Source organism: Bufo gargarizans, chromosome 6 (assembly GCF_014858855.1).
Source record: "Bufo gargarizans isolate SCDJY-AF-19 chromosome 6, ASM1485885v1, whole genome shotgun sequence".
Taxonomy (NCBI): Eukaryota; Metazoa; Chordata; class Amphibia; order Anura; family Bufonidae; genus Bufo; species Bufo gargarizans.
In genome coordinates this window covers 389208893-389234820 of record NC_058085.1, presented here as the reverse complement: position 1 = coordinate 389234820, position 25928 = coordinate 389208893, and the positions used below count along the sequence as shown (strand labels likewise).

Genomic DNA, 25928 nt, shown 5'->3' with positions numbered 1-25928 from the left:
AATCTCCCATGAACTCACCATACCCCTCACGGAATCCAAATGCGTAAACATTTTTAGACATTTATATTCCAGACTTCTTCCCACGCTTTAGGGCCCCTAAAAAGCCAGGGCAGTATAAATACCCCACATGTGACCCCATTTCGGAAAGAAGACACCCCAAGGTATTCCGTGAGGGGCATATTGAGTCCATGAAAGATTGAAATTTTTGTCCTAAGTTAGCGGAAAGTGAGACTTTGTGAGAAAAAAAACAAAAAAAAAATCAATATCCGCTAACTTATGCAAAAAAAAAAAATTTCTAGGAACTCGCCATGCCCCTCATTGAATACCTTGGGGTGTCTTCTTTCCAAAGTGGGGTCACATGTGGGGTATTTATACTGCCCTGGCTTTTTAGGGGCCCGAAAGTGTGAGAAGAAGTCTGGGATCCAAATGTCTAAAAATGCCCTCCTAAAAGGAATCTGGGCACCTTTGCGCATCTAGGCTGCAAAAAAGTGTCACACATCTGGTATCGCCGTACTCAGGAGAAGTTGGGGAATGTGTTTTGGGGTGTCATTTTACATATACCCATGCTGGGTGAGAAAAATATCTTGGTCAAATGCCAACTTTGTATAAAAAAAATGGGAAAAGTTGTCTTTTGCCAAGATATTTCTCTCACCCAGCATGGGTATATGTAAAATGACCCCCCAAAACACATTGCCCAACTTCTCCTGAGTACGGCGATACCACATGTGTGACACTTTTTTGCAGCCAAGGTGGGCAAAGGGGCACCTTTCGGATTTCGCAGGCCATTTTTTACACATTTTGATTGCAAGGTACTTCTTACACATTTGGGCCCCTAAATTGCCAGGGCAGTACAACTACGCCACAAGTGACCCCATTTTGGAAAGAAGACACCCCAAGGTATTCCGTGGGGGGCACGGCGAGTTCCTAGAATTTTTTATTTTTTGTCACAATTTAGCGGAAAATTATGATTTTTCTTTTTTTTTTCTTTTTTCCTTACAAAGTCTCATATTCCACTAACTTGCGACAAAAAATAAAAAATTCTAGGAACTCGCCATGCCCCTCACGGAATACCTTGGGGTGTCTTCTTTCCAAAATGGGGTCACTTGTGGGGTAGTTATATTGCCCTGGCAATTTAGGGGCCCAAATGTGTGAGAAGAACTTTGCAATCAAAATGTGTAAAAAATGCCCTGCAAAATCCGAAAGGTGCACTTTGGAATATGTGCCCCTTTGCCCACCTTGGCAGCAAAAAAGTGTGACACATCTGGTATCGCCGTACTCAGGAGAAGTTGGGCAATGTGTTTTGGGGTGTCATTTTACATATACCCATGCTGGGTGAGAAAAATATCTTGGTCAAATGCCAACTTTGTATAAAAAAATGGGAAAAGTTGTCTTTTGCCAAGATATTTCTCTCACCCAGCATGGGTATATGTAAAATGACACCCCAAATCACATTCCCCAACTTCTCCTGAGTACGGCGATACCAGATGTGTGACACTTTTTTGATGCCAAGGTGGGCAAAGGGGCACATATTCCAAAGTGCACCTTTCGGATTTCACCGGTCATTTTTTACACATTTTGATTGCAAAGTTCTTCTCACACATTTGGGCCCCTAAATTGCCAGGGCAGTATAACTACGCCACAAGTGACCCCATTTTAGAAATAAGACACCCCAAGGTATTCCGTGAGGGGCATGGCGAGTTCCTAGAATTTTTTTTTTTTTGTCGCAAGTTAGTGGAATATGAGACTTTGTAAGGAAAAAAAATAAATAAAAAATCATCATCATTTTCCGCTAACTTGTGACAAAAAATAAAAAGTTCTATGAACTCACTATGCCCATCAGCGAATACCTTAGGGTGTCTACTTTCCGAAATGGGGTCATTTGTGGGGTTTTTCTACTGTTTGGGCATTGTAGAACCTCAGGAATCATGACAGGTGCTCAGAAAGTCAGAGCTGTTTCAAAAAGCGGAAATTCACATTTTTGTACCATAGTTTGTAAATGCTATAACTTTTACCCAAACCATTTTTTTTTTGCCCAAACATTTTTTTTTTATCAAAGACATGTAGAACAATAAATTTGGCGAAAAATTTATATATGGATATCGTTTTTTTTGCAAAATTTTACAGCTGAAAGTGAAAAATGACATTTTTTTGCAAAAAAATCGTTACATTTTGATTAATAACAAAAAAAGTAAAAATGCCAGCAGCAATAAAATACCACCCAATGAAAGCTCTATTAGTGAGAAGAAAAGGAGGTAAAATTCATTTGGGTGGTAAGTTGCATGACCGAGCGATAAACGGTGAAAGTAGTGTAGTGCCGAAGTGTAAAAAGTGCTCTGGTCATGAAGGAAGTTTCACCTAGCGGGGCTGAAGTGGTTAAAGGGGTTTTCCAGGATTAGAATATGTGATCGTTAGGTGTCCGACACCAATCAGCTGTTTGAAGAGACTGCAGCAGACAGGTGGCCACTGCAGTCTCCTCACAGCGCCATACATTGTATAGTGGCTGTGCTTGGTATTACAGCCCAAGCCCATTCACTTGAAAGGAACCGAGCAACACATAGGCCACGTGATCAACGTGACTTCACCGGCCTAGGAAGGGGCCGCAGCGCTCACTAGCCTCTTCATAGCTGATCAGCAGAGGTGGCCAATCATCCTAGATCCAATATTGATGACTGAGCGTGAGGATAGGTCATCAATATTTTATTCCCAGAAAACACCTTTAAGATCTAGGCGCCTGGGGTTCTGCAATCCAGTGGTGGTCGTGCTTGATCACTATAGGAAAAAGCCCCAGACTCTCTGGATGCCGGGGCCGGGGGCGTGCACATAGGCGTAAGCTCGCATTTGTGCTGCTGCTGCAGCAGTGGCCGTAATCCCTGGAAACGAGCCGTGTATAACGTGATGGAAAAATGAATCCAGCCAGCAAAGGAAGCAATACGGACAATCACAATACATTAGTAAGTGCCTTGTATTAACTTAATCTACATGATAAATGTCATCTGCTGAAGTGAGAAACAACCCCTTTCAGTATTTCAGCTAGAGACATCTACAGTTCACATACAGGTATAGGCAATGCCCCGCAGGTCTAGCGACATCTCCTCTGGTATGTGTCCAGGTCACACAAGTAGCGCACGTACCTTTTGACTTCTCCTCTTTAGCTTCATCGTCCTTGATAATGAGCCGGCCGTCTGACGTGACTTTGAAGTCGTGGCTCTTCTTGCTGTTCTTCACACCTGGTTTTGTGGCTGTGAAAGAGAAATACTTCATATGTCAGGTACAATAATACGTAGTTATTCTGATGGTGCGGACCATGGAAGAGTAATAGGACACGCTAATGCTAGTACACTGTGTTCTTGGAGAGAACTTGCTTATTAAACTGATAAGAATACGGCTTAAATGAGTGTTTATGAGGTCAGGCGATCAGTAGCCATAGCAGAGATAAGGCTTGACAGATGGAACTCAGGGCAAGCAGTCTGCAAATAGACTGATTGTTAACCACACGTATCACAAAAACTGCTGAAAACTTTTAATAAAGACCAGCTGAAAAAATGATCTTTAGCCCAAACTGAATAAAAAGCAATCATTACAAAAAAAATCCAAACGGTGTCAATAGCCATTAAACTAGGACAGATGGCTATCTAGGCCACAGCACATAAATAACAGCGTGTTATAACCCTACGATGCACAGACAGACCCCCCACAGGTTATTTTCATTTTATAACTCACCTAGTACGCGCTGAGCAGCATTCGCATCGAGAAAATTTAGCGGCTCATCTCCTTCTCCTTCCTTGAGCCAGGCCTTGCTCATCTGCCTGACTTGTTTCTTCTGCTGCTTGGTCTGCTTCTTATCCTCTTCCTCCTCCTCATCTGTATCTGCCAAGATGTCCTCTATGCTAAAAATGAAAGAATCCCAGTGAGTGAGTCACAGCTCTTCAAGGTGCACTTCCCATTCCAAAAAAATGTTCTAAAGTTTTTTAAACTCTGTACCGATTATACCTCTATGAGGAGTGCAAATCCCCTGCATAGGATAAACAAATAAAAGAATAGCATGCTAAATTCCAGCAGCCACCACTAGGGGGAGCTTATCAACTTACTGCATAATGTATTAATGAACTCTACAGTAAAACCGAATGCAGCATGCTCCCCCTAGTGGTGGCTGCAGAACCTTAGGATTTATCTATCCAGATTTTGCAGTCCAGTCTTTAAAAAAATTTCTTTAAAAAAAATTAAATTAAATCAGCACATAAAGTTGGACACAATAATAACAACGTTTAATAATGAGTCATGTGTACAGATTCTTACAGCCCAAACTGTACTCACTTTACAATGTGCCTGCAGTGCTACATGGCATCCAAACTCTCTGAATACCTGCAGACTACAGATACCAAAAGGTCTGATTGTCCAATTGTCACTGAGGGCAATTGCGGATGGATTAAAGATAATATTTAGGGTGCCAGCATGTTTGCGGCCAAGCTACTATAGGCACCTGCGGATTACCACTAATTGAAAGGCTGTGCCTCTTCTTGCTGCGGATTCAAGTATAGGTGCCAACCCGGTAACCATTGGTAAACTGCGTGTGGTTAGCTTGGCCGGCTGCATATTTAATAGCACCCTTAGTGTTCATTGCTCATTAAAGAAGTTTAAAAAAAATGTCCCAGCATTTTAATAAAGTAAGGCCTCTTTCACACTTGCGTTGTCCGGATCCGGCGTGTACTCCATTTGCCGGAATTACACGCCGGATCCGTAACACTGCAAGTGAACTGAAAGCATTTAAAGACTGATCAGTCTTCAAAATGCGTTCAGTGTTACTATGGCAGCCAGGACGCTATTAAAGTCCTGGTTGCCATAGTAGGAGCGGGGAGCAGTATACTTATCGCCTGTGCGGCTCCCGGGGCGCTCCAGAATGACATCAGAGCGCCCCATGCGCATGGATGACGTGATCCATGCGATCACGTCATCCATGCACGTGGGGCGCCCTGATGTCATTCTGTAGCGCCCCGGGAGCCGCACGGACGGTAAGTATACTGCTCCCCCGCTCCCCACTACACTTTACCATGGCAAACAGGACTATAGCGTCCTGGCAGCCATGGTAACCATTCAGAAAAAGCTAAACGTCGGATCCGGTAATGCGCCGAAACGATGTTTAGCTTAAGGTGGTATCCGGATTAATGCCTTTCAATGGGCATTAATTCCGGATGCGGCCTTGCGGCAAGTGTTCAGGATTTTGGGCCGGAGCAAAAAGCGCAGCATGCTGCGGTATTTTCTCCGGCCAAAAAACGTTCTGGTCCTGAACTAAAGACATCCTGAACGGATTTCACTCCATTCAGAATGCATTAGGATAAAACTGATCAGGATTCTTCCGGCATAGAGCCCCGACGACGGAACTCTATGCCGGAAAAGAACAAAGCAAGTGTGAAAGAGCCCTAATAAAACAATGTATACCATGAAGAAAATATATACCAGCGCTACTGCTTCAGTTCTCCATGCTGGGTTTGGCTGCAGTGACAACGCACCTGTATACCATACATGACCGTTGCAGCCAGAAGTATATGGGCAAGTCATCACCACAGCCAAGAAGATAACGTCATAGCAGCAGTGGCCAGGATCAGACCGGCAGTACTGGGCAGGTAATAAAATAGGAGAGTGTAAGGCGAGCGTTCCTCCCGCAGTGAGTCCACATCGCAGCACCCGGCCTGACCTCCCAGCACTGACGGGATTCACATAGCATTATATTGGTTTATGATGCTATGTAACCCTTACAGTTCTGGAATGTATTGGATAACAGTGGCAGCATTATGCCAGTGTTATCCAATACATTCCAGAACTATAAGGGTTACATAGCATCATAAAATCAATATAATGCTATGTGACCCCCTGCAGTGCTGGGAGGTCAGGCCGGGTGCTGCGTTGTGGACTCGCTGCGGGAGGAACGCTCATCTGCAAGGGGCCTAACTTTACTCAAACACCCCCTGTAACCTTCTATTACTTACTCATTTCCCTTGGGCTTAGCGCCATCATCTTCATCATCTTCATCTTCCTTGGATGCGGCCTGTTTTAGTGCTTTTTGCTTCTTGTTTTTAGCCTCAGCCTTCCGGATGTTGACGAGGACCTTGTGATAGTCTGCTGGGAGCATGTCCTTCACCAACTCAAACCTGGCAGTAAAGAATGATACTGTTAATGCAGGCCAGAAAGAACGACATAAAAGTGCAGATAATCCAGCAAAGAGGCCACTGAAGAAACGGTTTTACAACTTATCAAACATCTTAAAGGGTAACTAACCCTTTACTGAAACCACGGTGGTGCAACAGCTTCCATCGGCTCTGCTTTTCCAGTGTGTGGAATACAGATCCCATACACTTTCTATGGATCTGTACCTTTCCCCTGTATTCCTATACTTTATGTCCCCCCACCAATAACACCTATTCTCACCATACACCTCTACCGCATCCTGTCAGCTTACCCAAACTTGCGGATGAACTTTGTGAAGATGTTCTTCAGTTTCACGCGGAAATGGCGCCTCATGTCCTTGTTTATATTGCCGATGGCTTCTATCTACAGATTGATCGGGAGACAAAATGATTCATAAGGAAAAAAAAGGTTCACATGGTCACTATGATAAACCAGGTCCAGCTCCTTAGGTAACGGATTACTCATGTAAAACACACCTATAGAATACATAGAATACATTCCACTTGTTCTTCCAGCAGGAAGTTCATCTGGACTCCTACCCAAGTTCATATATATATATATATATATATATATATATATATATATATATATATATATATATATATATATATATATATATATATATAAAGCGCAGAGGCGTTCCACAGCAATATCAACATCCGAATTCTTGCTGGTGCTTGTTCACACCGCAGCACCCTGTCCTCCCAGGTCTGGAGCATTCAGCACTTCCCATCACCCACCACTTTGTTCTTTGTAGGTGCATAATCCTACGGGAATTTCTCCCGACTAATCAGAGTAGGAACCCATATGCATGGTCTGCCTCTATGGTATGGGCACCCTTGCTACAGCCCTACAACAGGACCATCTTCTAACACATACGTCCATGTAGTCTGGGAGGTCCATACTGACCCAGCGGCCTCTATACGTGCTCTTGTCATGTAATATAGATCGTACGGACGTACTTATTCATCACATGCGCCTTTATAGTTTGCATTATTACGTATTTCTCTGTGTATTTCGAGGGTCTGTCATTTCGCAGACTTTATCATTAAGGGCTCTTTCACAGGAGCGATATGGATTGTTTCAGGATCTGTTCAAGAAAAAACGGATAGTTCTGCACGCAAGTTCAATCAGTTTTGTCTTGTGTTCAGAGTTAGCGTTTTTTTTGCATGCATTTTTCACAGGTGTGAAGAAAAACTGAATAAGGGCTCATGAACACGACTGCGATCAGCCCGGGAAACACATGGTCCATGTGTCTTCCCGCAACTCCAGCGAAATGCCTGTATCATTTAATTACTGCACTACAACATGACTTACCATCATCTGCAGGTGCCTGGTGAGAACTTTCAGCTCCATGGTAAAGATAATGACCTTTATGAAGCCCAGGGCCGCCTTCACGACCTCCCTCGTTTTAGCACTTAACAAGAGGCAGACGTTCTGCAGCAGCTGCTCGATCACCGCCACCCCCGTGTGATCTGGAATGGGAAAGTTATACCCTACATCAGTCACCGCGTCCACTCCACAACAGTACCCAGAGTCTTAGGGCTTATGCACACAAACTAATTATTTTTTTCCGTTTCCATTCCGTTTTTTTTTTTTTGCAGCCCGTAAAAATAAAAAATGAATTGACTGTGCATTTCGTTTCCGTGTGCAAGTTCTGCAAAAAAAAATAGAACATGTCCTATTCTTGTCCGTTTTGCGGAGGCATTGTTACACTGGATCCGGAAAAAAACAAAAAACAAATGTAATACGGATGTCACCCGTGTTTATTTTTTTTTTGCGTATCCGTGTTTTGGGGACTGCAAAATACATACGGTCATGTGCATGAGCCCTTAAAGGGGTTGTTTGGGTTACAAATATTGATGTCCTCAAGGACAGGTCAACCATATCAAATTGATGAAAGCCTCACACCTGGAACCCCTACCAATCAGCTGTTTCAGCCAGGTGCCAGAAACTATACCGTGCATGGATCGGCAGCTGAGCTGCAGTACCCCGGCACGGCCACTGCACAGTGTATGGAGCTGTCCGCCTTCTGCTCCATGTGTACACTGTATAGCTTCCGGAGACATGGCTGCCAGTAACAGCTGATCAGCGGGGGTGCCAGTTGTCAGACCCCCACCAATCTGATATTGATATCCTATACTAAGGATTGGTCACCGATATCTGTAGCCCGGACAACCCCGTTAAGCCCCAACCATACGCTTGGTTGTGTGCATATGTTCTGAACGGGGAGAGAGGACGAAGCCTCTGTGAAATCCCTCTGGCAGCAACTCGAATCGAGCATGTTGAAATCGATCAGCCCGATTCTTCTTTCCCCTCGATGTACGCATACAAGTCAGATGGTCGTCCGATCCGGGCAAACTCAGCCTATATTAATCTAGTGTGTGTGGCTAGCTTTAGGTTGAGGAGATCTGATGATCACTAATCTACTATAAGGATAGGGTTACCCTCATTCACAACCTGTGTTGGGGTCCTGCTTTCTGGCCAGAACTTATTTTTGTTGATGTGGGTGTATGAGGGCTTTTTTGTGAGGTGAATTTTTTTAGTGACACCATTTTGGGGTACATATAACATTAACTTTTATTACTATTTTTTGGGGGGTGGTAATTCGGCTAATAGTTCTGCCAGTGTTTTTTGCACTTTAAATTTACAACGTTCTCCGTGTGACATAACTAGTGTTACAACATTCACTGTGCTGTATAACTAGCATGTGTTATTCTCGGAGTCAGTATAATTATGGACACATGGGAGTTATTGATTCATCTTTAGTATTTTTTGGAGCAAGGGTGAATTAGAAAAGAAACAATTCTATAATTTCAGCTTTTTTTAATTTATTGTTTTACATTGTTGACCGGGCGGGTTTAAATAACATGGTTTCTTTATTAAACAGGTTCCAGAAAGCATGGTGTGACATAATATGGAAAAAATTGTTTTATTTTGTAAATAAGCTTTGTTACCCTTTATTTTATTTTTTACGCCCACTAGGGAACATTGCTTTTATAATGCAGTGGTACACCTTGTATACCACTGCATTATATCCTACCACTGTAACTGTGACAGCCTATTAGGGATCATGCACACAGCCGTAGTTTTGGTCCACAACAGATCTGCATTTTTCGCAGATCAGATGCGGATCCGTTCATCTCAATGGGACAGCACACCCGTATGCTGTCTGCATCCATAGGTCTGTTCCGCAAAAAATAGAACATGTCCTATTCTTGTCCATTTTGTCCCATGGTGAAGCAAAGAGCTCTATTCATGCAGCCAGTGAGCTCTTTTCAGTTCCTGCTACCTGCACCAGGATTAATTTTGCAGTCGGCAAGGACTGCACACACCTCACAGGTTGCATTAACACAGCGCTCCAGACTAAGGGTCAATTCACACATCCGCAGAATGGGTCCGCATCCGTTCCACAAATTGTGGAACGGGTGCGGACCCATTCATTCTCTATGGGCAGGAATGGATGCAGACAGTACACATTTCCGGAGTGCGCCGACGATCTTCTGGTCCGCGGCTCTGGGGAAAAAAAAACAGAACATGTCCTATTCTTGTTCACAATTGCGGACAAGAATAGGCAGTTCTATGGGGGTGCCGGCCGGGTGTATTGCGGATCCGCAATACACTACGGACGTGTGAATGGACCCCAATATTGTCTGTAGAGAGAGGCATGAAACGGTTTGCAAAGAGTAAAACTGCCTGTATAGTCGTCTAGGACGTATTTGCAGGTGTTATTGCGACCTCTATCCCCACTAATGTAACACTTAGGCCATGTGATTAACATATAAAAGACCTTTGTAAAAAACTTGCCCAGACATTTTACATGTCCAGGATCCATTGCTTACCTTTAAATTCGAATACGAGTCTGGTCAGGGTGAGGACTGTGCAGGTAATCATGGTGACGGAACCAGCCAATCCAGCATAGACAACCGCTAGGTATCTTTCCAGGGCTTCTGCAAGAGGAAAATAATGCTCCTGATGTAATCAGATATAAAAAAACTAAAATACATACCAACCCATACTGCTCCCAGCACCTTAATCTGCAGGCTTTAGATGCAGCAGACGGACATTAGAGGTGGTTCCTCTAGTTACACTGTAACCCCTCTGTGTTACATTTCTATACAACGAGAATTGCACTCCGATAGTACAATTACAGTACATTATTTTTGGTCACCAGTTTTACCTTTTGGATCACTGAAGAAACGCAGGAAGGCATGACCTATCTCCGCCACAAGGGTGTACGCATTCTTCCTCGCTGCCACAGATGCTTCTTTGGTACAAATCATCACCTTATACCAAAAAAATATAACAACATCTGCTTAAAGAAGCACTCCTACAAAATATTTTGTAGTTCTCTGACCTGTTAGAAAGGCACAAGCTGTAACCTATAGGCCATACATGCCTAATGAGCTTTTAACAAGCTCTGCCTCTAATGCCACCAGATGTAAGGCAGGCAGCTGTCCTATACGTCAATGTTCCACCCTTTAATTAGGCCTTGAGACATGACTGATAATAAATAAGCCAGCACCTCATCTGCAGACAGCTGTTTGCATCCCTTTCTTCCCAGAATTCCAGAGGAGCATGTATGGCCTATAAGTCTCCTCACGCCTATTAAGGCGCTCTCTCCCCCAAGGAGAGAAAGTACCCCTCGAATCTTGACTTAGGCCTCTCATCCAGTTAAGTCAGTACTCTCTGCACTGAGCAGGGGCAATCACCTCGAAACAGCGGGCTGCAGATGAGGTGCTGGCTTATTTAATATCAGTCATGTCTCAAGTCCTATTTAACTCCATCGCTTCCAGCGCCATACATGTACGGCGCTGGAGCAAAGTACAAACATGGCACCCGCTCGCACATGTAGCGGGCGTTATGGTCGGCGGGTCTCCACAGCTAATGACCGCGACCGGCAATAATGCCGATCATGGTCATTAAAGCCTTTAGATGCTGTGATCAAGTGAGATCATGGCATATGCGCTTCCGGGCTTCTTAATGGCATCTCTGCGGTCGATGCCGGTAATTGATTTTAATACGCTGGATCTTGCTGAAGAGACCAAGGGCATTTAAGCTGCAATTCTTATTTTAGCCAGCAGGTTACAGGCCAACATAAAAAATTAGCAATTCTTAATTAATGGATGTAAAAAATCCATGATTGTTCAGAATAAAAAAAATGGATTTTGTAGGCTCAAATACAAGCTTTAAAATAATTTTTAAAAGTAAAAAACAAAACAAAAACTTTCCCTAGAATAAAAAAATAAACATATCATGGGTATCACCGCGACTGAAGAGCCTGTACTAATATTTTTTCAACACCGCGAATGGCATAATGGAAAAAGGGTCAATCACCAATTTGCCATTTTTTGATCACTTTTCTTACCCAAATTTTTTTTATAAAATGTAATCAAAAAGTCACACACTTCAAAATGGTATTAATAAAAAATACAAATTGTCCCTCAAAAAATGAGCCCCCACACAGCTCAGTAGATATAACTACAAACTAAGTTTTGGGGTCAGAATATGGTGATGTAAAAAAATAAAATTCTCAAAGTTTGCCTCAAATGGAACGCCGTGGGAACAAAACTCGTAAAAAAGTGGAGGAATTGTGGGGTTTTTTCTCCGATCAGGCTGCGTTCACACTTCAGTTATTTGGTCAGTTATTTCGATCAGTTATTGTGAGCCAAAACCAGAGATCAGGTGTAATCATTTGATCAGTTATTGTAAGCCAAAACCAGATCACATAACTGATCACATAACTGAAGTGTGAACGCAGCCTTACACCCCATTTTGAATTTTTTTCCCGCTTCCCACTACATTGTATGCCCTATTTAATGGTGGCATTAGAAAGTACAACTTTATGCAAAAAATTTGCCCTGATACAGCTATGTGAACGGAAAAATATAAAAAAAAGTTGTCTCAAGGAAGATGGTAAAGAAAAATCTAAACTCAAAAACGAAAAAACCTCCAGTATCCTAAGGGTAAAAGGGTCGAACATAGACTTATAGGATAGCTACCTTACATCTGGTGGCATTGGAAGCAGAGCTTGTTAAGAGCTCATTTGCATCCCTTTCTTCCCATTAATCAAGTAGTAACGACAGCAATATGGCTCGTCACCCCATCTTCACAACAAAATTGTGAATATACAGAATATTTACAGAGGTTTTTTGATATCATCTTAAAACTAGCCAAAGAGAAAAGGCATAACACGACAAAAAGAATTGTAACTTACCTGTTAAATCCCCAGCTATTAAAGCATCACCGTGTCTACACACATTACCACTGCAGCCAATTATGGATATCTGCGGTCTCTTGATGCACACCGCCGTGGCCTGTGACTGGCTGCAGCCTGGGAGTGGCAGCACAGTCATGGCTGGGGGGGGGATTTAGCAGGTGAGCAGTTATTATTTTATCCCCTTCTTTCCCCATTGGTTTACGATCTTTGTAAACCACTTTAATAATCTGATGGAAGAGGATGACTTAAAGGGGATGTCCAATCCCTTTGGAGTCAGTTCATATCTGATAGCGGATCTCTTATACTGGACTCACTGTTCCAGGATTCCGGGGACGATCGCAGTCATGTGTGTGAGCCCTAACGCACAACATCTAGCAACTGCGTTTTTCACACAGATCCCACTAATTTCTATGGGGCAAGGGCCAGGACAGCGTGAAAAACTGGGGTACATTGCTTATGGCAACCCCTATGTCAGAGCAGAGAGGCCCTAGAAAGAGGTTCCCTCTGATCAGTGCTGACTGTGTCAGGGACACAACAGATTGACCATGGGGAGTGGTAATGCTCAGGAGTCAATGTATTCATACATTTCCAGGAGTAGTAACAAAGGAACGGCACAATGCACTACACGGTGGACGGAGCTGCGTCGTTCCAAAGCCACTTGTGATCAGCAGGGGAATGCGGTATCAGACACTCAAACTGATATCGATGGCCTGTCCTTATATATAAAAATCCTGGACACAAGCCCTTTAAAAAGCAGAAGCTTTTATTAAAATAGATACCATTTATAGAAAGAAGCTGGGACCATAACCCTCAGTAATGAAAATTTAAAAAGCCGTGGACGGACAATCCCAGGGGTCCCAGGACAGTCTATAGAATAAGCTGCTGCCCCTACACCCAATACATTAAAATCAGCCCCTACCTCAGGAATAATAGATGTCAAGAATTCCTCATGGTCGGCTGTGAGCTGCTTGACGATATGTATCAGGCACTTCAGACGCGGCTGCCAAAAAAGAGCAAAGAGAAAGTTCAAAGTCACATAAATCACATCTCTCTACTGTGTACACAGGACCTGGGCCGACGGCCGCAGACATCACAAATCAGAAATAATTGCATCTTGTTCCGACAATGAAGAAGCAAATGCTCCCAATTATTACAGCTCAATTGACGGCCGTAATAAAGCAGCGGCAGGAATAAACAAGAAATTGTTTAATAAAGTGAAGCCACAGGGGGACGTCCATTCTGGGGAAATCAGCATCAATAGAAACCTTTCAGCTCGGGTGAAAGATCTAAATAAAATAAAGTCTGCGAGGTACATGTCTCCATCATCAGAGCTTCTAAACGTCTCTTCTGTGGCCTTGACAGGAAGAGGACAGGTGTACGTGGTGTGGATAATGTGCTTCTGGGGTCCAGCAGTGCCCCTAAGACTGAGGAAAACCGCTGCCACACACTTCTGGGGGTGACTTACCTCCCGGAAGAACAAAAGGATTGGGTGAAAATAAAAATTTTGCTTCATCCTCGTCTCCCATGACGTCATCCTTCAGGGGAGGGTGGGGAGCTCCTCAAACACATTAGGCTACTTTCACACTAGCGTTAAAGTTTTCCGGTGTCGAGTTCCGTCCTAGGGGCTCAAAACCGGAGAAAAACGCTTCAGATTTGTCCCAATGCATTCTGAATGGAGAGCAATCCGTTCAGTATGCATCAGGATGTCTTCAGTTCAGTCCCTTTTACGGTATTTGGCCAGAGAAAATACCGCAGCATGCTGCAGTGTTTTCTCCGGCCAAAATTTCGGAACACTTGCCAGATTGCAGGATCCGGTACCAAAGTGTTTCGGAAAAATGGATCCGGTTTCCCAGTCTGTGCATGCGCAGACCTTTAAATCTGTGAAAAAGATAAATACCGGATCTGTTTTTCCAGATGACACCAGAGAGACGGATCCGGTATTGCAATGCATTTGTCAGACAGCTCCGCATCTGGATCCGGAAAAACAAATGCTATTCGTTTGCATACGGATTTCCGGATCCAGCAGGCAGTTCCGTTGCCAACAATGCTGGTGTGAAAGTACCCTTAGTGTGACAAAAGACTAATGTGTCTACGGCTAGCTTTAAAGCTTCCAGTTCTTGGGCTGATTTTTTTGGGAAGGGGCAATCAGAGAGAGAACCTCTGCGGGATAGAAACATCATGTCCTCGGAGAGCAGAATGGTCCAGCAGTAAGAGGGGAGCTGGCAAGACATGATACGCCTCATCACGTACCATGGGGTGCCCTGCAGTTCAAGCGGTACTGCTCAAGATTAAAGGGAGAATACAATGGGCAGATGTCGTAGAGCAGAAGTTAAAGGGAACCTGTCATCAACTGTATGCTGTCCATACTGACGGCAGAATAAAGTAGAGACAGGTGAGTTGATTTCAGCGATCTGTCATTTATAAGTTAAAAGTAAGTGGTTGCCGAGAACCAGCATCACAATCATTGCAGACTGGGCCTGGAAAAGAGTCACGGCCACCTGAGAAGAGTCCTGGTTATTCATGACTTCCTGCTCTCCTGCCCACCTGCTGATGGCTGACAGTCTAATACCTAGTTTTCTCCCTTTCTCTCTAGGAGAGAACTGCCAATCATCAGCAGATGGGTGAGAGAGCAGAAGATTATGAATAACCAGGACTTAAGTAGATGTGACTCTTTTCCAGGCCTGGGCTGCAATGATTATGATGCTGGTTCTCAGCAACCACTTACATTTAGCTGATGTGTGACACACCGCTGACATCAGCATTTCTGTCACTATTATATGCTGCCCTCATTGAGGTCAGCATAACGTTGATGACTGGTTGCCTTTAAGTAAAGCAGGACTGTGTTGGCCGGGCTGTATTGGGACTGTCATGTTTGCACAACATAAGAGCAGAGTCGGTTTACCCGCAAGTCCTATGTAAAACTGCTGGTCAAGACGCAAGGTGCTAAATACTAGGGATCGACAGATAGATTTTTTAGGGCCGATACCGATAATCTGTGAACTTTCAGGCTGATAGCTGATAATTTATACCGATATTCTGTGCATTTTCATTTTTATTAAAAAAATGAAAAATTCCTATACAAATCTGCTGAAAATGAAAATGTTTATAGTTAACGTTTAGCTTTTTTTTTTTGTAAATCTTTCTTTTTTATTTATACTTAATATTAATTTTATTTTTATACTAACTATTATCCCCCTTAGGGGGCTAGAACCCTTGTCCTATTCCTCCTAATAGAGCTCTATCAGGGTGACTAGGACTTCACACTGTCCCTGCTGCCCTGTACATAGTACACACAGCAGCAGGGAGGTTACCATGGCAGCCAGGGCTTCAGTAGCGTCCTGGCTGCCATGGTAACCGATCGGAGCCACAGGATTACACTGCTGGGGCTCCGATCAGAACTGCCACTGCACCACCAATGAGAAGAGGGGAGGGGACTCTGTGGCCACTGCCACCAATGACTAATAATGGGGGACTTGGATGGGGGACTTGGGTGGGGGGTGGTGGGGGGCACACTGCACCACCAATGTTTTTAATACTAAGAGGTTGGGGGGGTGGGTGCACTGCGCCACCAGTGAAGATAACTCACCCATTAATTCATATACAGGAGGCGGGAGCTGGCTGCAGAATCATATAGCCGTACCCGACCTCTATGAGCGGTAGCTGCGATCCGCGGCAGTTAACCCCTGAGGTGCGGCAGGGGGTGCGGATATATGATTCTGCAGCCAGCACCTGCCTCCTGTTGAATTTGATAGAATGAGTCAACATTGGTGGCAGCGGCAGCAGCAGCACAGGGGGAGGTAGACACTGCTTCCTTCTCCCCTGTGCTGCTGAGAGAACACGGAGAGCGTTGACAGCAGCGCCATCCTTGTTCCCGATACGTTATCGGCAAAATAGATGCCGATACCTTTGAAAATCCTGAATATCGGACGATAATAAAAGGTAAAACCGATAATCGGTCGATCCCTACTAAATACCACACTAAAGCCTGCTTGATATCCAAACACAGGCTGGGTCCACACAGAGATTAGTTGTTTCTGGCCAGTAGGAGCCAGACACAACTGATGTATGTGCACTTCAGTGCACCAGTCTGGCGTCCGTAGCCTGAAAGTGCAGAAAACCTCTGCATGCAATGTCATTAGGAAATGTAAAAACTGATGCACTGGACGCCACAAATGATCCCACAGAAATCTAAGGGATCAGTTACACAGTTAATATGGTGGAAAAATGAAATAAGTCCTGGAATGAGTATCTGTAGTACTCCGGAGGGAAACTGAAAAGGATGGCCGGGTACATGTGAACCCGACCATACTGTAGACCTGATGGATAACACTATGAGATAAGTACAACTTTCCTTTTTGGTTTTGTACTAAACGTATGCACAAAGCCATCTACAGACATTATCTTCAGGGATCTAGAAACGCCCTGTACGCATCTTACAAACATTTTACAATTTTGAGACTGCAACCAGCAAGTCATAGGTTAAAGCCATGAGAATGACACATGAACTCCCCTCTCTGTGTCTCCTCTCCCCAATAAGGCTACTTTCACACTTGCGGCAGATGATTCGGCAGGCAGTTCCGTCGTCAGAACTGCCTGCCGGATCCGTCAAAACACATGCAAACTGAAGGCATTTGTCATACGGATCCGTCTCTCCTGACCAGACAAAAACCGCTGCGTGAATTTATTCAGATCCCATTCTAGTTAACGGGGTCCGGCAGGCGTGCGGCACCATCCGGAGCACACCGGCGGGCTCTTCTCTGCTGGAACAGCCGGCTGGATTGCTTTGCCTCACACAGGTGTAGGTATCACTACGCATGGACTCACCCTCTTGGCAGGAGACGAGGCGCTCTTCAGAGAACCCAGCAGAGTGGTCTTCAGCTCCTCCAAGTTGTTGCTGACAAAATCTTTGCACGGGGACCTCTCCCCTCCGCAGATCTCCTCCAGGATCCGGTATGCCTTTTTCTGCATGCTGTGGTTTTTCTCCTGATGTAATCAAATGAAACAGACTTTGTAGGACACTGCTAATTGATTTCTAACAGAGAGAACCTCTGCTGCTCGTTCACAGTTTCCATTCACTGTCTGCAAGTAGAGACCTTACAAACAAGTGAGAAAGTAGAGGACAAAGGGGGCAAATTACCAAAGCATTACCACCACATTTGTGCCATAAAAAATAAATAAAAAAAACACAGTGAGTTGTGGCACGGCCTATTTGCACTATAATTTGCAACGCTTTACACCTCAACACTTTTCAAAAGTGGGATTTAGCGGGAGGGGGCAGGGCCGGCTACAGCCAGACAGATTTAGGTGAGAATCTGGTGCAAACAGAAACTAAAATCTACGCCACATTTTTACTCTGGCATTTTACATTAAAGGGGGTGTCACGGATTAGAAAAACATTGCTTCCTTCTTCCAAAAACAGCGCCACACCTGTCCATGGTTTGTGTCTGGTTCTGCAGCTCAGCTGCATTGAAGTAAATAGAGCGGTGCTACCATACCCAACGGCACCCATGGACAGGAGTGGGGCCATTTTTGGAAGAGAGAAACCATGTTTTTTCTAATCCTGGACAACCCCCATTAAATTTGGCACAGGAAATTTACCAATGGGGCAGAGTTATTAATGTTCTTATGCCACTTTATGGAGGAAACAAAAAGGCTTAAATGATGAGCGCTCACCAAAAAGACTATCATTATAAAAATTGTCGCGTAGCCCTAGCCCTACTTCAGCAGTCTTTTAACCAAGACCGACTCTTGAAACCCTAATGTTCGCAAACCTGCCTCAAAGTTGGACAGAAAATGACAAACTCTCCCAATACAAGGACTGCGCTGTCATTATGCAAAAATGGAAATTGTCTATACGCGTAATAACTTCGTACTGACCTCAAGTAATGGCAGGATGGTCTGATACACCTTGGTCATTGATGGTTCATCGGCATTAGGTGCCATCGCTGATATGAGATCCAGAACATACAGCCTGCAAAAACAAAGGACAGGACCAAAAGTTAATCATTAAGTATTATCAGGCCGGCCTTTACTAGTACAGCCATACAATACGAAAGACGTTGTATATGCCCAGCAGGAACCTACAGGAACTCTTAGACCACAGGACCAAAAGTCCTAGAGTTTGAGACTAATTGGAATAGGATTACAATGAAACCTCTTCAAAAGGCCTTCTCTTTCACTGAAACCGAAAAATGGTCTTCTATAGGGGGGGCTTCTTAAAAGAAGAGACTGATATACACAGAAGATGGAGGAACTGAGAATATGTTAAAGGAAAATCAGGCCTGGATGGAGGGTGGTTTCACTGCAATCCTAATCCAGGAAGTCACAGAATCGTGGACTTTTGCTGTTGTTGTCTGGGACATTTTTTCCCCACTGTAAAGGGGTTGTCCAGTTTAAAAAAAACAAAACCATTTTCATACACCCTATTAGAGAATTCTGAGTAAATCGAGCGGGGTCCTCTGTTCAGAAATCTCATCTCTTGGACGGAGTGGAGAGCGGTTAGAGAGCGTCTCTCCCTCTGGAGGACCCGTCCTGCGTTACACAAACATCCCACTGATGAGAATGGACACTGTGCGATGCTTGATTTAACCTATGGTGGCGCTGTAGGGAAATTTAACACTGACTGTCAGGTTCCCCCAACAGCTGACCACTGGAGGTCCCAGCAAGACAGTTTATGAGGACTTCATTGTCAAGGAACCCGTCTAACAAGTGGGGATCCTCATTAAACTTTCTCTACTACATGATGAATGCCACTTGCTGAAATGAGACAACCCCTTTAAGGCTGGATTCATACAGTGTTTTTCACTGCATTTTCATGTTTTGTTTTTTTTCATTTTTTAACAGCTGCGGTCAGATGTCTATAGCCAATTACTGCAAAGTCCACATACACAGCCTTTTTGTGTTTGGAATTATTTTTAAAAAAAACCCAGCATGTTCTGGATCTGACTTTAAGGGGTTTCACACAGGCTTCTCTAGAGAACTTTTGACAGCAAAAAAAAATAATTATAATAATAATAAATACATGTTTTAAATGCAATGAAAAAATTAAAATAAAATTCATATATATATATATATATATATATATATATATATATATATATATATATATATATATATATATTTATATTATTTTTAAAGGGGTTGTCTCATCTCGCCGTTACTAAGGTAAGTTGAGACACAGTCCCGACCAGGAACAACAGGGCGCTCTGCTGTTTCAGTAGCTCTCATTGCCGTGCATCAGAGCTACTGAAACGGTGCAGCAGGGCAAGCGATGCGGTTTCCTTAACTCAGAAACACCATCGCTTGTGCTGCTACACCGTTTCAGTAGCGCTTATGCACGGCAATGAGAGCTACTGAAACAGCAGAGCGCCCTGTGGTTCCTGGCCGGGAGGTGGTCAGGAATGTGTCTCAACTTACCTTAGTAACGGCGAGATGAGAAAACCCCTTTAACGTTTTTGAGGATTTGTTATCAAGTGTTTAAAAACCCTAAAAAAAAAAAAAAAAAGGGTGAAGGCAAGCTGAAGAAATTACCTGCTCACAGTCAACCCTAGTCATATAGCAGACACCCCCAGATGATTTTGCTGGGGAGGGAGGCCAGCAAGACATGGACAACCTGTGTCTGCCACAGAGGCTGCATAGTATAGCTCATAGTGGGGGGGCGGGGGGGGGGGGGAGTGGGGAGACCAAATAGCCCAAACAGGAGATATAGACCAGGGTAGAGCTGTCACCACTCCTGTCATGTCTGTTTTAATAAACAACTGCATTCGACCAAACTGTCAAGTGGGTGTCACCAGTTTGGAGGAGGGGACACCCCCCAACACCCAGTTCAAAATTCATTCCTAATCGTCTAGTAGGAATAAAAGAGGAATGGCACAGACTTGTTATTGCATAGAGAAGCCAAGCAGTTACTAAAAAAGACCTGTCAGGAGAAGTGTGGGGTCCTCGAAATGTCAAAAACTTTATACCTACCATCACCCATGAGTGGGGAATATCCACTTTAACGCTGGGTTCAGACCTGAGCGTTCGGGATGGAGCGCTCTGTATGCGCGATTGTACCGGCGTTTGCAATCGCGCAGAGACAATCGAACGCCCATTCTCGCGCGTTCCCGGAAGTCTATGTACGGGAACGCGTGACAAGACGCCCCAAAGAAGCTCATGTACTTCTTGGGGCGTCGGGCGTTTTACAGCGCGATCGTACGCGCTGTAAAACGCTCAGGTGAGAACCATTCCCATAGGGAATCATTGGTTCTTGCCTGTTGTGCGTTTTACAGCGCGTAGGAACGCGCTGTAAAGCGCTCAGGTCTGAACCCAGCCTAAAAAGCACCAAATAAAATCTCCATAAAAACAGCCACTCACTTCTCGGCCTCCGTCTTCTCCGCCACCTTCGCACTGGCTTTCGCTAATAAATCACAGACCAGCTGTCAATGAAGCACAAGACAAATTGTAAAAACAGGTGACATAAATCAGAACCCCCGCGCCCCAAGCAAAAAGCCTTCTGTGCAATGATAAACCCCCCACACACATTAACCCCTCACCTGCTGGTCTGTCACAGTCAGATAAGCACGGATGGTTTCCATCACAGGCGCCTTGTGTGCGGCGCCCTCTCCTGGCGCAGGTGCTTTAATGTACACGTTGAACAATATCGGAAGGTAATTTTTGGCTAGTCGGCTCACTTCAGCTTTATCTGCCTCTGTCCCAAAATAAAAATGACTGTTAGCTCGAGCGGCGGATTGTCTGCGTTCCGCATGAGGCTTAATCCCTGCGGATTAGTCAGAGAGGATTTCAGCATATTTGGCAATTTCCCCACACCGCGCTGCAAAGTGACAATAGGGAATGAGCAATGTAAAGATCAAGACGAACTGGGAGTTTACTCTGTTCATTTAACCCTTTAAGAACATGGCGATTTCCCTTGTTGCGCTTTCATTATTCATTCCTTGCCTTCCTGGAGCCATAACTTATTTTTTTCGTTCACCTAGCAGTATGAGGCCTTGTTTTTTTGCTGGACAAGTTGTTCGTAATGTCAATTGTGCACGCGGCTGTTGCTTTCCATTATGATGGGCAGCACATCCCCTGTTTAGTTGTATAAAAGATGCCATCAGCTGAAAAGTGTTTGAGGATCGCATAGCTATCTACACAGGACCAAGCGTTCAGCTGGTACTCACACCGTGTAAAAGGCCCTTTAGTCACTGAGCCAATATGGCAGGACAAACACACCGCCTCCTGCTTTTTGCAATACAACACATGCAAGACTATGCAGTGCTCTTCTGACCTACCCATCTCTAGGGCTCCATTCACACGTCCGCAATTCTGTTCTGCATTTTGCAGAACGGAATTGCGGACCCATTCATTTCTTTGAGGCCACACTATGTGCTATCCGGAAATGCGGATCCGCAATTCCGTTCCCGAAAAAAATAGAACATGTCCTGTTCCTGTCCGCGGACAAGATTAGGCAGTTTCTATTATAGTGCCGATGATGTGCGGTCAGCAAAATGCAGAACGCACATTGCCGGTGTCAGTGTTTTGCGGACATATAGATGTGTGAATGGACCCTAAAAGTCTATCACCAGATTTTCTTACTGAGGTCAATAGAGCTGCTTGAGGATTACACTAACTTCAATGGAAAGGTACGACAACAGACGAGAAGGTCCAAGTGTCAAAGAAAGGGGTAATCCCCAATGTACAGAGGGCATAATATGTGACACCTTAAAGAACTGCCCTCTCTCCTTAGTCTTAGGCCTCTTGCATGCGACCGTATGTATTTTGAGGTCCGCGAAAAACGTATCCGAAAAAAATACGGATGACGTCCGTGTGCATTCCGTATTTTGTGCAACAGAACATATGGCCCCTAATAGAACAGTACTATCCTTGTCCGTAATGCAGACAATAATAGGACACGTTCTATCTTTTAGCGAAACGGATATACGGAAACGGAATGCACACAGAGTACCTTTCACTTTTTTTGCGGAACCATTGAAATGAATGGTTCCGCATACAGACCGCAAAAAAAACAAAAAACAGTACGGACACGGAAAATAAAACACGTTAGTGTGCAAGAGGCCTTAGTAACTATTTGCATTCTCCATGCAATAACAATTCTGGAGCATCTATTTTTATGACCAAGTTGTTTCGTTCCTCTGTTGTTCCTGCTAGACGTAATGAATTACCCGTTACAAATTGGGGGGGTGTCCCTGCACAGTCCGGCACTATCCAATCAGTGCTGCCAGTGTCATACTGTGTAGGGACACCCCCCCCCCCCCCCAACTGGTAACACCCCAATAGGCCTTTATTGCAGACCACTGGCAATTCATTCATAAACTTCTAGTAGGGATAATAGAGGAATGACGAAACACACAACAGCTCCAGAATTGTTACAGGGGGGTTGCATGTAGTTGCCAAGACAGGCATGTCAGGAGAGGTGACAGTTCTTTACGAACACATCAGAGATGCTACATGAACAAGCGACGATCTGGGACAGACAGACATCACACATATGCGTCAGTCTTCTGGTACCTGCTTCGCATCCTTTGCTAATTAAGGTGCGCAGAGCTTGACAGGCGGTGAGACGGCGGTCTGGCTGGTCTAAGATGATCATTCCCAAAGTCTTTGCAATGTTCTTGAAGCAGGCAGCAACATCTGTGGGCCTGATGCAGAACCCCGGTAACATTGTCCAGATCTGGAAAACAGTCAGGGCAATTCAAGGATCAGATCGTTTGGGGTCCCATTCCCTTAAATGAGACAAATCTGAAAGTACCCTGCACCACTGCCACTATGCCGAAGTGAAGAAGCTGCCACGATTGCTCAGGTGCTGTGGTCTCTTTAAACAGCTGATCGTGAGGGTGCTGAGAGCTGGACCCCCACAATCTGATATTAAGGAACTATCCCGATGATAGACCATCACTAGCGTGAAGCTGGAAAATCCCTACCACACAAGCAGCCATGAGACCAGATTAGACTAGGATCACGTTTAGTTATCCTATAAGGGAATTCACTGCCACATGCAGCAATCCCATAACATCCACCTTAAAGCGGTGGATCACCCCCTGGAGACCTTTTCTGCACACCCCCTCCCAGCATGATTGAGACAGTTGGAATCATACTTAAAGGGGTTGTCCAAGTTATATTAATTGATGACCTATCCTCAGGATAGGTCATCAATATCAGATCGGCGGGGGTCCGACACCCGGCACCCCCTCCGATCAGCTGTTTGAAGAGAAGGCGTGCGCGGTGTCAGCGCTGCCTCCTCTTCACTGTTTACCTTCTAGCCGTTGCATCTGCAGTGGTGAGCAGGTATAATTACACCAAAGCCATTTCATTAGGAAGGCTTGGGTGTAATTACACCTGCTCACCACTGCAGATGCAACGGCTAGAAGGTAAACAGTAAAGAGGAGGCAGCGCTGACACCGCGCACGCCTTCTCTTCAAACAGCTGATCGGAGGGGGTGCTGGGTGTCGGACCCCGCAGATTTGATATTGATGACCTATCCTGAGGATAGGTCATCAATAAATATAACTTGGACAACCCCTTTAACTGGTTCCACCACTAGGTTCTGACTCCATCAATCCTCCTTGGGCGCCGCAGGTGTCAGACCTCCATGCGTCAACATCCAGGTTGACATGGGTCATGCAGCGGCTGCACCCAATGACTATCCGCAGTAGTGACATGGAAAGGAGCTGGAATCCAGCAGAGGAATCAGGCAAGTATGATTCCCACATGGGGGGTCTGCAGAAAAGGTCCCCAGGGGTGAACAACCCCTTTAAAAGGAATCACAAATGGGACCCGATCCAATAACCTTGATCAGATACCCACTGGCTTCTCAGTCTGCAATCACTGGCTTCTATATTTTCAGCCATGTTGTACACAGCGCATCCACATACTTACTTGCCACTGTAGTGTCTCATAGATCTTGGCCTCGAGGTTTCTCCCAGCCTCAGCAAGTTCACTGGCTATGAAGAGTTAACAGGGCAGATACACATTAGAGCTAGTCACACCAGGTCCTTATTAATTCCTAAGGAATATATACCATCAAAATTCATTTTAAGAGCAAAAATGTCACATACAGATATAGTATATACTCTGTCCCACATTAACACAGAGGATCATTTCTGCCGATTTCTCATTACAACTAATGAAACAAGAGCTCCACAAACTGCTAGATCCCCTTAATTTAAAGGGATTGTCCGACTGGACTAGGGGTGCACCGGGTATCAAATTATCGATACCCAATCGATACTTTTGTACCCGGATCGATTTGATACCAGGATTTGCCTTTTTCTGCGCAGCCTAGTATCAGAGAACATGGAGCCCGCTGCTCTCAGCGCACGCCATGTTTTCCTCAGCAGTCTCTCACCCTCCCCCGTGTGCCGCTGCTACCAATGACGAGAGAGGGGCGGAGGAGGGGAGGGGCTGTGGCCACTGCGCCACCAATGAAGATAACAAACGTTTAACACAAATACAGGAGACAATACAAATATAGGCACAATCTGAGCTGCACCTGAGGGGTTAATTGCCGAGGATCGCAGCGCTCTGTCATAGAAGCTGGGTGCCGTCTGATTCTGCCGCCGGCACCCAACGTCTATGACAGAGCGCTGTGATCTGCAGCAATTAACCACTCAGGTGCAGCTCAGATTCTGCCTATAGCCTATATTTGTATCGTTAAAAGTTATCCCGGATAATTATTAGATCGGTGGAGCTCCAACAGCTGGGATCCCCACTGATCAAGCGAACAGGGGCCCCATTCCCCTCAGAGCCCGCTAAGGGTACCCATTCTCATGACTGGTGGTGGTCCCAGTGGTAGGAGCTACACCAATCTGTTATCCCTTGACCTGTGGATAGAGGATAACTTAACTACTGGAATACCCCTTTAAGCTTTTTCCTTTCTTTTATAAGACTATTCACTCACAAACTGTTGGACAACCCCTTTTAGGCATGTAGTATGGGACCTGCAACCATCTCTATACTAAGAAATCCAACACGTGGGGTGTTTTCTACATCATCGAAAATAAACAAAGCTTTTCTATTTCTTGCCATTTCTAAGATCTCGGCTTGCTGTCAACAGAAAAGAACATTCTTCTTTCATCCAAAGGCTGAACACTAACCCTGACCCAACACTGCTCAAAGTTGAGATTTTCTACAATTGTATCCATTGAGCTGAAGACACACACGGCCTTCTCTTTCCTTGCTACAATATATCAGTGCAGGTAGAAAGTAGCAGCCCTTTAGTTTACAAATAATTGTCTAGACTGGATACAATTGTAGCAAATGCTCAACGTAAGACATATTGGTTCTAGAATCTAGCCTATGCCTATGAACGAGAATGTTACCAATCACTGAGAGCAAGCACAGAACTTAAAGGGGTTGTCCCACTTCATAAAACAGGTTTTATCTAATCTATTTACCCCCACACAACATATCTTCCTATCCATGTTATTATCCAAAAGCTACCTTTCATTCAAAAAATCATGTAAAGCGATTCCTTTGTTGTTTTCTGTATCCCATGGATACGGCCTCTTTCGTCCGGCCGCATCGC

At 44.6% G+C, this 25928-nt stretch overlaps 1 protein-coding gene across 2 annotated transcripts in view; it reads right to left on the bottom strand.

Annotated features, from left to right (window-relative positions):
- The window catches only part of LOC122940158 (RRP12-like protein), a 54521-nt gene that overhangs the window by 5889 nt on the left and 22704 nt on the right, over positions 1-25928 (bottom strand). For both annotated transcript variants that reach the window (XM_044296565.1, XM_044296566.1), the window contains exons 16-29: positions 24281-24345; positions 22913-23075; positions 20938-21092; positions 20759-20820; positions 18281-18374; positions 17228-17386; positions 13323-13403; positions 10364-10469; positions 10026-10133; positions 7501-7658; positions 6455-6546; positions 5985-6146; positions 3721-3887; positions 3132-3239 (exon numbers count right to left, since the gene is read on the bottom strand). In XM_044296565.1, coding sequence (XP_044152500.1) covers positions 3132-3239; positions 3721-3887; positions 5985-6146; positions 6455-6546; positions 7501-7658; positions 10026-10133; positions 10364-10469; positions 13323-13403; positions 17228-17386; positions 18281-18374; positions 20759-20820; positions 20938-21092; positions 22913-23075; positions 24281-24345 — 1680 coding nt within the window. The remainder of the gene's footprint in view (positions 1-3131; positions 3240-3720; positions 3888-5984; positions 6147-6454; positions 6547-7500; positions 7659-10025; positions 10134-10363; positions 10470-13322; positions 13404-17227; positions 17387-18280; positions 18375-20758; positions 20821-20937; positions 21093-22912; positions 23076-24280; positions 24346-25928) is intronic.